Source organism: Tauraco erythrolophus, chromosome 7 (assembly GCF_009769465.1).
Source record: "Tauraco erythrolophus isolate bTauEry1 chromosome 7, bTauEry1.pri, whole genome shotgun sequence".
Lineage (NCBI taxonomy): Eukaryota > Metazoa > Chordata > Aves > Musophagiformes > Musophagidae > Tauraco > Tauraco erythrolophus.
This window is the reverse complement of record NC_141471.1, coordinates 25,042,422-25,056,287: the sequence shown is the minus strand read 5'-3', so window position 1 is coordinate 25,056,287 and position 13,866 is coordinate 25,042,422. Positions and strand designations below refer to the sequence as shown.

Here is a 13,866-nt window from a genome sequence, read left to right as displayed (position 1 = left end):
TATATAAGACAGGTTCAGAATACAAGCAATAGGTTATATCACTTCTGCTGGATATGATTTAGTAACTTGTTGAATCCCAAGGATCCTAATTGAAAAGTAAATACAGAATAACGGAATGTGACTGCACTTGCACTTTTAAACATCAGTATTTAAGTGTCTGTTTTGAAGGAAGCAGTGCTAAGAATCCATCAACATGCTAAGGGCTGAAAACATGCAGAGAAACACTAACTACAAGCATAAAGTATCCTACAGGGTTCCAGGAGGTTTCTATCAATTCTTCAATACTTACACATTTGTTTAAAGAACTAGAATTTCTGCTCTGCAGGGAATTTTGACATTTGGGATTTGTTTAATCTTAGTCTTACTGGGTGAAGTAACATTTTGAAAAATTATTAAAGAAATTAAAATTTTAAGTGCTTCCCAGTGACTTGATGTCAATGCATCCAAAGAGCAATGAAACAAAATGTCTTAAAGCTATAATTTTCATCATTTCTTTATCTCAAGAAAATTAGATAGAATATGTGCATATGTTACAATAAATATTTTAAAATTATTTTTAAATATTTTAGAAGATATTTTTTAAAGTTTTTTTTTTAATAACACTGTTGAAGAGAAGTATTTCAGTCTTTATGAACCGTTTCAACCTGATTGAAGCTAAATAATGTGAACCTTTGGAATGAAAAATGATTTTGATCTTTTCATATTCCTGCAAAACCATTCTACTCTAAAACCAGCATTTCCTGACAAAAAAGTTTTTATTTGTCATTTTTTTTTGTTTAGGAAACATTTGGTTTTTTACGGTCCCATCACCTGTGATAATATATTTGTTTGATATTCACATGAATGTTATCTACATTTCTCTAGATATTCCCTTGCAATTTAATCTGAGAAGGTGCTTAAAGAGCCTTCATCTTTTTAATGGCTCCTGGTGGAGCCTAATTATTATGAAATTGCAAAAGCTGTGAAATGGTAATTAGTCTGGGTTACCTCCTTTATTTTTCCCTTAGAGACATGTTAAAAGATGTTAATTAATGCTTTTAACTAAGTAAGGAAAATAAATGACTAATCTTACCATTTTTATTGCTGTCTTGGTGATGCACAGATATATTTCTGGTTTGCTTTTAAATATTTGTTTCTGCTATGAATGTCCCTCAAAGATGTACAAACCGCATTGTACCATTGCTCAAACACAAACATAGTTGATTAGCACAACTTTAAAGCTCCACAGGAATCATTTGCTCAGCTACATTCTTGCACATTAATTACAGCATGGAAGATGCAGACAGTCAAAAATGAATAGAACTGTAATAGATGCAGATTCTAGATAGATGTTCATAGGGCCAGATATACTTTGTGGATGTCAATGGGATTAGAAGAATTATTATTTTTCCAGAGGAGGGAAAGATATGAGCAAGACAGCACTGTTCAATTGTTATGCAGAAGTCGACAGAAATTTAATTTTTCTGTGAACAGTTGAGGGTACAACATTTTGCCTGCAAAGCTAATTGTCCAGTATTCCTAAAAAACTGAATATGGCACAGAATTACCCAGGTAAGATATATACAGATGTGTTGTAACTCGCACAACAAGTTCCTTAATTTGGCTGAGCAGTACCTTATTCTAAAGTCATTGCACAACTATGAACTACAGTATCTGTGAACAAACAGTAATCAAAGGCAATCATAGCATCTGGCAGCGTTTTGTCCCTATCACCTCACTATTTAAAGCAAGACTTGTAGAGTTTGACCCTAAAATGAAACCATTTATTCCAGATCTACCGATTTAACACAAAAAAAAAAAAGTGCAAAAATATGTGGCCTAAAAACAATATTACCTAATGTTTGCCAGTCTTTCAAAGCTGACACATGAAATACAACGTATGTCTGCGTTCAGTCATGCCCATTTCTTATGAGCTCATGATGAATAGACATTTTTGCATGAACGGCAACATTTTACACAGAAGTAAATAGAAAACACGCTGTACATTCCGCTGCTTCTGTCCTTAAGACTGGCATTTAAAAAGTAGAAAAGGCATCTGAATACAGGCATTTAAAAAAAGAACGGCAACGCTCAATATAATTTATCTTGTTCATTAAAGAATGCAGGCACAACCCCAGCCTGACTACCCTAAAGGTTAACTGAAAATGGGAATAATAATTTAAACATAAATATTTAGGTTCTACATATCTATCCCATTTTCTTAACCACTATCCTATGTACTGCATGTATTAGCATTTCAGAATCGAGAACCAGAGAGGAATATGTTGATTTTAAGCACTTCTTTTTACACAGTATGAAAAAGAAGTATAACTGGCTCAAAAACACTTCTTATTTGAATGGAGTCTCTTGTTTGTATTTGATTTGCATAGAAATTGCCATGCTAAATCAGTTATAACATAATGTTTTCATCAATTTGTTTTCATGAGTTTTTTTCTTACCCATATTTGAAATGGAAGCAAAGTTTGAAACAATGGAAAATTATTTGAACCAGAGATGCTGAGTACATTTTGTCTAAATATAATTAAACATGGATATGTTTTTTCATGTTCTGGTGAGGAATTATTGTACAAAATTAATGCCTAAACTGATATTTTGGGGCAGAACTTCATATTTGTCTGTGGTTTGGCATCATCTTTCTTTTACAAATCTAATCTTTTAGATTTCTTGCTTATTTGAATAAGCCATCCATTACACTGCCTCAACCACTCCTCCTGCTTGAAAAATTAGTTGTAAAACTTTAGTAATTAAAAAGTGTATCGTCTGAGAAGAATGGAAAGGACAATAACACAGGCATTAATGAAGAGCACTTCCTCTAACTGACATTCTGGTTCTTGCTATGTCTTAAATGCCAAAATCTGATAATACGCTTCTGTAATTCCTTATATAATGAAATGCTTAAGAAATATCTTACAGTCATTGGACTATCATTAACAACTATGAAATTAGGTGTCCCATGGGTTTTTTTTCCATTTAAAGAGAGTTAAATTGCTAATTTACATGTTAATTAGCATTCATTTTAAAGAACACCAAATGTAATTCCATAGCATCTAGCATTTAACAATTTAGCTTATCAAGACATTAAATTTAAAAGAAGCTCTGCATTGTTTGCAAGAAGTTTTTTTGAGGGCTACTGAAGAAAGGAATCTCATTATTCTAAGCAACATGCAATTTAAAAAGAATGAATACTGCCAATTTATTTACTTTATCAATGAGTAATAAGAAAGCAGCAAAGCATTGGCAGGGCAGCAGGTTCAGCAGTTCTTAATAAGACCCACTGATCTGCACAGATTGGTGAGTTTAAAATAAAGAATTGTTTCCGGTGACATTTCTTTGGAATTCGCTGCCTCCAGTCACGCCCAATCACTGGAGTGTGCTCAGTGGTATTTGATAATGTTGATTCTGCTGCTCTGGAGCTACTCTGGTACATGCACTTGCTGGAGTGTGCAATTGCAGCATCTCTGTGTAGCATAGCTATAAACACAAGCCTTCCCTCATAACATTTTAGAAAATATTACATGATATTATAAACTAAGCATTCACTTTAAGATCATTTCAAACTGGCAAAATAAACGTTCTTAACACAGTGATGCTACAGAACTACCGTATTGTTTACATCCTGCTTTTGCTCATGTGATTTAACTACTCTTTTGCTAAAATGCTGATGTCATCCTATATTGTCTTGTGTTACCTTTATTTACAACGGTTTCTGTGATGTGACACAACCTGATTGTTTCACTGTGCTGCTGCTTCAGCATTTCAAAGATGCTGGACTGCAGGTACATTGAAGCACAGCAGCTGTGATGCAAACATGCTTTTAGAAAGGCAGGATTTCTCTGTATCTGAATAGCAGAGAGGAGCATTCAGGCCAAGAAAATAGATAGATATATAAATATTATCTACCAGTGGCAAAAGATGGAATTGTACATGAGCAATAGCATGATACATTTCATTCTTTACTTGTTTCCAGAACCCAGCCATTTTTTATGCTGGGTAAGTCCTTTGTATTATTTTCAATACAGCATTTTGTATATGTGCCAATATAGTATCTGTGGTATTCTTGTTAACAGAATTAAAGTTGTGAAATGTGATTTTCATTCTGGTTGATTCACTTGGTTCCTCAGCTCTAACGGGAATGACTTAGACATTGACAACTCTAAGTGGCTGACATTGACAGTCTTCTCTTGTACTTTATTCTGCCATTCCCCCTTATTTATGGATTATTTTTACAGATCCTTCCTACAGGTCCTTCCTCTTGTAACTCCTTTTTCTCCCTTTCTTGTACACATCTTTCATTTCTTCTAATTTCAGAGTGATACTTCCATGCGTTTCTATTGCAATTTCTGTCTGTCTCTGCCCATTGCGCCTATTCCTGTAACTACTTCCTAAACCAGCTTCTTCCCCTTCTGTTTCTCCCTCATTTCACATCATCAGTTCTTTTGTAGCCAATAGCTTCATCCCCTGCACAAGATGGATTCATTCCTCAAGTATGGTCCATCTTCAGTACTGAGTCAGGGAGTTTTCCTTAGAGAAAACAACATGCAGCCCGCAATTAAAGATTTTATTAAAGAGCAGATACACAAAAGTATCAGATTAAGTTGTCCAAGCAGTATTGATTCGGATGCCTTATCGCTTCCTTATTCTTGACTTTGCAAATACTATATATTTTCACTGTAATTTAACAGCGCTTGGGATCCATAAAGAAAATTTCAGCCCAAACTCTGAGAGCAATAGAAATTTGGGTCTTAAAATACAAAATGTTTCAAAACGTTGATTATAAATATCACAGACAGTTCTGTATCTAACAATCCAGTAGAAGCCATGGGATAATCCAGTTTGCAATTAAAACCAATTTAGGAACAGAAGAGAGAAATAAAATTAGTTAATTCACAGGAACAAATTCTGAAAGAATGAGAAGAACAAAATCAATGTATGATGAAAAGCTAAGAAAATGTGAAGCTATAACAGAAATTAGAGAATGTAATAAATGGCATAGGCATGAGCAACAAGAAGAAAATCACTGGTTTCAGAATGAGCAAGAGAACAGTGTGCCTTTAAGGCAAAAAGATACTGAAATGATAGGAGAGACTATAGAAGCGAATTCTTTCTTTTAGCTTTGGTTTTCACATGAAAGAGAACAAGACTTAAGCCAGAAATGCAAAGAGTATACTGTTTCCAAGGGAAGAGAATGATGTGCTTAAAAGGAAAGAGCAAGGAAAATTGAATCCGTATGTGTATTGTAGAATAATGAATAAAATAACAGTTAAGAATTCCTCAGCATCAAAGTTCCCAAAATTCAAGAGAAAACAAGTGTTGTGATAAAGCAGAAGTGTCTGACAAAGAGTATACAGGCACAGACAACAATTCTAAATAATTGTCTAATGGTGATCGTTAAAACATAAACTGGTAATAGATCTGCCTGAAGCTAAAATAAATGGGCATTTCACTGAAATTAAAGAATAATCTGTGGAAGAAATCTGAGAAACTGTTGACCATATTGAATCATAATTTCACTATTTTGATTTATGTGTCAGAAGCATCTACTATGACTAGAGATACTTATAGTGAATGTTCTGAAGATGGAAAAAATAAATAATAAGTAATGACCTTCATTTTTGTAAACTACATTCTTGTAAAACATCTGAGCATCGTTCATTTTATACATTTGAACATTTTAATTTATTTTTGTGAAGTTGTTTGTAGGCATACATCTTACAAATTTCACAATTGTTTTCAGGACTGGGCCTAATTTTACATCCTTCAACTTTCACACGCATAACAATTATTTGTGTATATGGTAGTTGCTTTTTAGCATAAAAATCTGTTGGTACCTAAAAATGGGAGGACAATAACTACCACACAAAATGCATTTATCGCTTCAAGTCCATTTATAAACCAGCTGTTCGAGGGAAATCTAGCATCATATTACTTTTTCTTTTGCTAACTCCTTCTCTCTTGTATTTAATACAATTCTGGTTCTGACTTTCTTACTACAGATGTGAGAAATGTGAAAATTTTATTAAAAGTATGCATGTGTTTCTTAACAAGTATCAAACCAAGGTAGTGTTGGTGAGGTTACAGGAGCGGAATGCTGATGGCTGCAGACAGCACCTTTCGCTAACAGAGAGCAAGAAACACTGAGGTCTTTTGCCATTCTGATTATTTTCTGAGGAGACCACAGACAGCACAGACCTCATGTGAAAACCTTGCCCTAAAAAAGCAGGCCCTTCTTCACAGCCAGTGTCCTGATGCAGAGAAACAGAAGCAGAGGCTGTAGTAAAGGACGTTAGCTTTGTCCACAGGGGAGTACAAAAGGGACCGTAGGTCCACCTACATATCAAGGAAAAAAAGCATAGACAACATAAGCACACATAGTAACAGACCTTCATGCTGATGTAGCCCTTTCTATTTGATTAGTGTGTTCTTATAGGTAAATATATGATACTTTGTCCAGAAGAAGGTTTCTTGGTGTTGCTGTGTTTCACTAATTTCCCAGATCCCAAGGTGAAATCTCTCAGATATTGCCAAACCAGTTTTCTTGCCTCCAAAGGAATATCCTTTGGGTAACAGGAGAGGTGTACCTTAGAGCCAAAATATGAGACTTACTTTTCCTCTAATAAGCATGAAGACTCTGGAAAAAAACACCTTAAGAATGAAAGAACAAGATGTCAGCATTACACTCATTCCTGGATCTTTCTCTGTGTTCACTTATCTGTGCATTTTTTATGTGATAGAGGCAATGCTAGCTAAAATGTAAGCATATATGCTAGCTTTGATGTTTCACAGGAGCTAAATCTCTGCCTGAATTAGAGTTTAAATCCACAAGCACCATAAAGGCTTAATGGCAAGTGCCCACAGCTGTACACACTAAATTAGAGTTTCATGCAAAAAATATACCCAAGCGTTGGTATGCACGGATTTAAATACTTAGATACAGGTATGTGCTTGTGAACCATTGGATACTGAAAGTTCTGTTTACCTACTTACGCAGTGCTGCCTGCTTCAAGAACATTAAAATTTAGATTTTTTTTTTTTTCATATGAGAGAACGCAATGTATTTAACTGTGTGGCTAAATTTTGACAACAAAACTGTTTTGTCATAAGAAACCCCAAGATGGCAATACAGTCTTGTTTTTCTTTGCTGCTTATTTCTGTTATTATCATGACTATCATCACAATTATTATATTGCAGTACATGGAACAGATTTTCTCCTTTGCTGACATCTAAAAGCCTTACTGATTGATAAGGATTATTTATACAAAAATTGAAACCTCCAACTACTTCAACATTAACTGAATGGATGAATGCTATGCATGACCTGGAGGTATTAAAAGATTTCATTTAACAGCATTAACCAAATAGACATCTCTGCTCAAGTTTGGCTTCCTTTTATAGATGCATGTGACTTAACAACCCTGTTAAAAATCCATACTTCCATTATATTTTCAGCCTAGTATGTAATATACATCCACATATATTACATTTTCAGGCAGCAACCTATATTGAGTATCTATCTACTAATCAATTTTGAATGAATTCATACCAGCACCCTTATCCTTTTCAGTGTTCAGGTAGTTTTGACAGAGCCAAAGTAACCAGTTCTGATACAGTTAACTTTTGTTGCAGAGAACATGGTGAGAAAGCAATAGCAAGCATCTTTCACCTTGATGCTTGATGAGAGATACTGCAGATTTATCAAATGTGCTACTGCCCATGACTGCATCCTAGGACTTTATAAATTCATAGATTCCATAGCAAAGGAAAAACACAAAGGAAAAAAAAAAAAAAGCTGTTAATTCCCAGTGTGTTAGCTGGTATGTGTTGGGCCAATGAGACACATATGCACAGGGCTGCATGGTGATGAAAGATTAGGTGCTCCCAGGAAAGCCACTCACACTCCCACCCCAGCCTTTTTAAGCATCAGGCTTAACAGCAGAGAGCTCAGGTAAAGCTGGGTGGGAGTGCAGCCTTCCACTTAAACAGATTTTCTGAGTTCACTTTATTGAGCCTTGCACTGAAAGAAATTAATTTCCAATAACAGGTAATATCAATAAAAGATTATTATAGAGCAGTGTGTCAGGAAAGATGCTGGCAACATTAGTTAAGACTAATGCTGTCAAGACAACCAAAGAAATAAGAGGTGCTTAATACTCAGACAATATTACTCAAAAATATATAAATCATATTAAACCTCTCCAGGGTAATTACAGGTTGAGAACGTAATGGAGATGTAGGCAGGGGACATCTTCGATGTTCTGTCAAAGTTTTCTTTGTATGCATATGTGTGTATATATGTACGCATACATCTGTAGTATTTTTATTTATATAAGTATGAACATATGTAGCATGCAGAGAGAGAGATAGTCTCTCTGAGTATACTGCTTTAAAATAACCTAAACAGCAGAAAGACCAGTTATGCAAACAAGGCCAGATTGTCACCATAATGTTTTGCAGTCCTCTGAGGACAGCGAAGGCAATGGTTGGTATGCCAGCTGCTAGGCCTATGTCGTGGTTTAGGCTGATCCGGCAACTAAACTCCACGCAGCTGGTCTCTCACTCCAGTAAAGTGGAGAGGAGAAAAATATAATAAAAGGACTGAGGGTCGAGACAAGAACAGAAGGAGCACCCACCAACCACGGTCCTGGGCAAAACAGACTCGGCTTTCTGAAAGCAAAACAATTTATTAACAGTTACTTAAAGACAAGCAAAACCAGTTGCTTGAAAGGATAAAAAGAAAACAAGGCCAGATCCTGAAACAACACCTCTCCACCCCCCTTTGCCTTTTCTTCCCGGCTCAACCTCCTCCCCCCAGCGTCACAGGGGGACAGGGAATGGGGGAGTGCAGTTCAGTTCATTCCATGTTGTTACTGCCGCTTCCCTTAAAGGAGAAGGAGTCCTTATACCATTTTCCCGTGCTCCAGTGGATCCCCTACTCACGAGGAAAACCACGAACTTCTCCAGCGTGAGTCCTACCTGCAGGAAGCAATCCTTCCCCATAGGATTGCTCCAGTGCGGGCTTTACCACAGTCTCGGATTCTTAGGGAGTTGTTGCCACTCACTCGTGGGTCGTCATATAGACTTTAAATGCATCAATGCATAAACACATCTCTACCTGTGCCCATGCTTCACAACTGTTCTCGGGCTCAGGCATTTCCTCTAAACAAAACACCTCCCCATCGACAGGGGTTTTCCCATGGACTTTAGATGCGTACAGTCCTCAGGCTCAGGCATCTTTTCTCGACGTGGGTTTTCCACGGGCTGTGAGTGGGTCTCTGCTCCCCCGGGACCGCCTTGCTGCAAGGGGGCCGCTTGCCGTCTTGCCACCGCTGGCAAGGGAAGCTCAGCTCGGGCACACCTCATCCCGTTCTATCTTCACTGACCTGGTGTCTGTGTGTCCGTTTCTCTCAGATCTCAGTCCTCTCTGGGTGAACTCAGCCCAGTGGGCGCCCAAGTTCCCCAAGTGGCTCTGCCATCCTCAGCAGGTGGCATCGGCATGGCGAGAGCCGCCACCCAGCTGGGCGCTGGGGAGTGAGGGCAGCACCTCCCTCCCCTCTCCTCGCTCCTGGGCAAAGGGCACACCTTTCCGATTCCTTTGTCCCGACGTAAATAGGGCAATTCACAGAGGCACCGATTGGCTCAAGCCCCAAGGGGGATGGGAGTCCAATCTGGTGGGCACCTCCTGCCACCAGAACCTTCTCCGCCCCCATCAAAACCATGACAATCTAAGACTCAGTACTTTCTGCTTTAACAACTGGTTGAAATTATAGATAAGAAAATGGATCACAAAATTGATTTTATAAAACCATAATATTGAGAGATTAGAGTCATAATTCTTTGAATAAAATCTATTTCCTCTGGAAGAGAAACAAAAGACTTATGACAAAGTACTCAGTGCAATATCCTTTTTTCTGCCTTTATATCATCTCTGAACAGCATTGACACTTTAATACAAGTTTTGAAGTAGTAACATCTAAATGGGAAATCACATGGGAGGACTACACTGTATTGTTACTGAGATGTAAAGAGTCCCTTGTTTTAATTTACTCTCCATTAGAAGAATGATGCTTAGAACATATCTGTGTGGTTGACTAAAGGTACCCTCAAATTTCTGCTGGCAAACAGAAAACCTACCGTAGGAGAAAGAAGCTTTTCTGGTGGCTACTATCCCTTCCAGAACAAACATTTTGAAACTAAGCTAACTAAACCCACAGGAAACCATAAATTAGCTTTTTTTCTTTGAAGATTACTCTGATAAAAGTAAGAGGAATAAAGGCTCTTCTGTGACTGACTACAAAAGTCAGAGAAAAGGGTGCACCCACACTATTCCTAGAGGCGAACTAATGCTGTTCTCAGGCTTGGCTGAGCAGTCAAGAAGTGAGAGGGGAGAAGAAACTGAATTACCCTGTCACATCAGGAGGGTAGCTAGCTAATCCTGTGCTAACTGAGCTTCTGAACTACATCTGAAAGGGCAGGATGGGGTGAGCCTGTACTGCCAGTTGATATTCTGTACATGCTGTGCATTTCCGTGCAGACTCTTAGTTCCCAGTACTATGTCTGGCAGCTTTTAAAGCACTAAATTTACCAAAAATTAAAAATAGTTTTACTGCTTAAACATTCTCTTTTATAACAGAAAGCTGTCAAAACCTCCCCTGCCCAACAACACAATCATAGATGTTACATCAAACAGGCTGGTTTTTTTTCATAAGATGCTCTTTGCAGGAGAATGTGTGAAGAGGTAAGGGCACAAATGGATCCAATTGAGTTCAGACGCATTTCTGATGAGTGAAAAAAACAGCTGAAGGCTGAAAAAATTTTTCTATGCCACAAATGGGGATTTATAGGGATTAAAGTCACATGCTTAGGATCTGGAAAAGTATTTGCTTTGTATTATTATAACCATTTTTATGGATTAATTAAAGGAATGGTGATGTGAGGAATTGCTTTTGATTTAATACATAAATACATTACATGAATCTAGCTCTGGTTTGGGAGTTATGGGCCAAAAGAGTCTCATTAATACCCATGGATAACTGACTTTGGGCCGCTTGAATTCAGGAGGATGGTTCAGCATGATGGGTGGGCAGACAATTTTTTAATGTAGTGCTGTGAGAGATGCACATGGAAAATTCCAGGCTGATTTACATCCTTTATAATACTGCAAAAGACAATAAGATTGTTTGCAAGTGAGTTTTGCCTTTAGCGCCATTTGTTTTACTCAACATTTATTATTTCTAGTCTTCTGTCAGAAATACCAGTGACTTCTAAACGATTCACATATCTGCAAGGTGGCTCCTGACCCCCGTGCACCCAGAAGTGTGATCAGCCAGAAGACTCTAATACCCTGGGAACTTGAATGCACACAATACATGAGAACTTTAACTGTGTAATGCATGTAAGCACCAGTAGAAACACAGGAGAAAAAGGTACATCTACGGAACCCTGTTACATATTGTTACTTCTTAGATTAGCATATATGATCTGTTCATCAGAGGTTCAGAAATGCTCATTCCTGAACTTTGCAAACAATTTTCTTCAAATTCTGAAGTGTTTATGTGAATTAATTATATTTTCTTTCCATAACACCAACTGAAATATGGATTTTCCTAAAATTGGAGGAAAACTAGGATGCAGGAAGCAGACATAGAATGATAATAGGTATATATGGGTAGAATATACCTACCATATGTAGATCTGATAAAGTTGATACAAAATCAATGGCAAAAAATTAGCATCTATGATATTTTCCAAAAAATCCAATACCTTGTTGTTCAAAAGTAGCTGTTATTTTATATTATGTTCTACATGCAAGGCAAAAGGTATTCCACCCTGAGAAAATTACAAGACATAGATTTTAACTTCAGAAACATATGTTTTTTTTAAAAAATGAACTACTTTTCTGCCCTTGAAACAGCATGGTCATATGGCTTCTGCATCCAAAAGAGAGACCTGGATATCTGAGGAAGTGATCCTTCCCCTCCCTCTAGTTTATAAGCAATTCCACATTTAAATTTATCAAATTCAGTGTGAATATTGGTATTGGGACCCTATCTAAAACTATAAACAGTGATCTTTCACTAAATGACTTAAAAGAAATTGTAGTGAAGATTAAAACAATGAACATTTTACATTTTATTTTAATGAAAAATAGCATGTTGAAGTCAAAAATATGGAATGTTAAAATTGTCTTCTACTTGAGTGAATTTTAGGAACCTCCCACTATCAATGAAGAAGGAAGATAGATTACTGTAACAAGCACGGACATTTATCAGGTTTACCTGTTTGTGAGCATGGTCGTAAGAATTGATGTGGTTGTCAAATTCCTGGTGTTTGTGGTACTGCTTGTCACATAGTTCACAGTAGAAGTTAGCCTTCACATCCTCCAGAGCCTTGGCTGAAGCTTTCTCCTTCTCAGCATAGTCCTGCAAAGGCAGAAGCAGACAAAGACACTGCTACAGCTCGTGAGCTCATGCTTCAGCAGCTATTTTTGTCATCCACGTTAAAAACACTGGACTGACTAGGACTGCTAAATCACCGGGCTCCATCCTAGTGTCAAAGTGCACGACGGTGAGGAGGTTTTGGTCTAAGTTTAATAGAATGGTTGTATTTCTTGAATAGTTATTCTTACTACTTGTTGTAAGTGCTGTAGTAAGAAGAGAGGAATGGGATATAGAGGAATACTTCCCAGCTCCTGGGCAGCAGAGCTGAGCAGTGTAGAAGACATAAGCCATCAAGTGCGTGTATGGAGGGTTAGTCTGTTAACTGCTACAGCTTGCACCAACATATGTCTGCTCTTTCAGGTATCATTGATCAGAAGAAAGAAATTAATTTTAGTCTGATACTAAGGCGGATTTTCTTTTGCGTTCTGCTTTCTAACTTCTATGAAATATTCAGCAGGGCCAGCCAGCAGCTGGCTATGGCTGGCTGAGATTTCCCTGGAGCAGAACCACCTCAGCAGGAGCCTCTTCTGTGCCACCCTGTCCCTTCTCCACGTCGGCGTGGGGGGACACGCCCTCCAGTCCACCCAAACTGCGTGTAACTGGCACCTGCCTGGCACAGACCACAACCACTGACAAGGGCACTAGCTCATGTCCAGGCTCAGGCAAACTCAGCTGAAAAGAGGGAAAACACGGTCCCCCTCCCTGGTGACTTGGTTGCTCTGGAGAGTCAAGTACTTTGATTTCAATATATAATATTAGGTAAAAAGAGAGTTTTTTCTTAACACATGGGAGTCAAAAGTTACTGAGCTCCAAATAATGCACTTAAATAAGGGACCTGATACTCAAAATTGTCAGCAGCCTTTGCCGACCTTTTTTCTTTTACAAGTCCTTTGTTATATTATTATTATCACGACACTTTCTTAAACGTTTTACATTAGAGTTTAGAGAGCAAACTTCTGACATGAAAACATGAACAAAAAAGTTGGTAAAAGCAATTCATTTTATATTCGTATCGACAAGTTGATATTACTTGAGCGTATGTAATATATTGCCAGGGATTGCAGTAATTCATCATTTGCTGTATCATTTTACTCACCTAAAAAAATAGGTACTTTCTGCCATGAGGCTTTACATGCTATGTGGTCAGTGCTGTCTGCTGGCTGTATGCTTTCACCACCCTTTGCGTGACGAACTCAGAGTGCACTGAACCCAGAATATACTGCACGCTGGGGACACCCTTCTCTTAGCACATCACACTGCCCGGCATTGCTCCAGGGACCACGCCAGGGTGGAGGCAAGCCTTTGGGCACAGCAGATCAACACAAATGCACATTTCGAGCCTTTCAGAGGGAGAAGGACTTACTAGTGAGTGTCACGTGTTTTGAGTTTGAGACTTGACCAAGTGGTCGGTGCGATGGTTGTCAATGTGAC

At 37.8% G+C, this 13,866-nt stretch overlaps 1 protein-coding gene across 2 annotated transcripts in view; it reads right to left on the bottom strand.

Moving 5' to 3' along the window:
* Positions 1 to 13,866, bottom strand: part of ZNF804B (zinc finger protein 804B) — a 252,680-nt gene that overhangs the window by 18,791 nt on the left and 220,023 nt on the right. For both annotated transcript variants that reach the window (XM_086615053.1, XM_086615054.1), the window contains exon 2: positions 12,274 to 12,417. In XM_086615053.1, the coding sequence (XP_086471179.1) occupies positions 12,274 to 12,417 (144 nt within the window). The remainder of the gene's footprint in view (positions 1 to 12,273; positions 12,418 to 13,866) is intronic.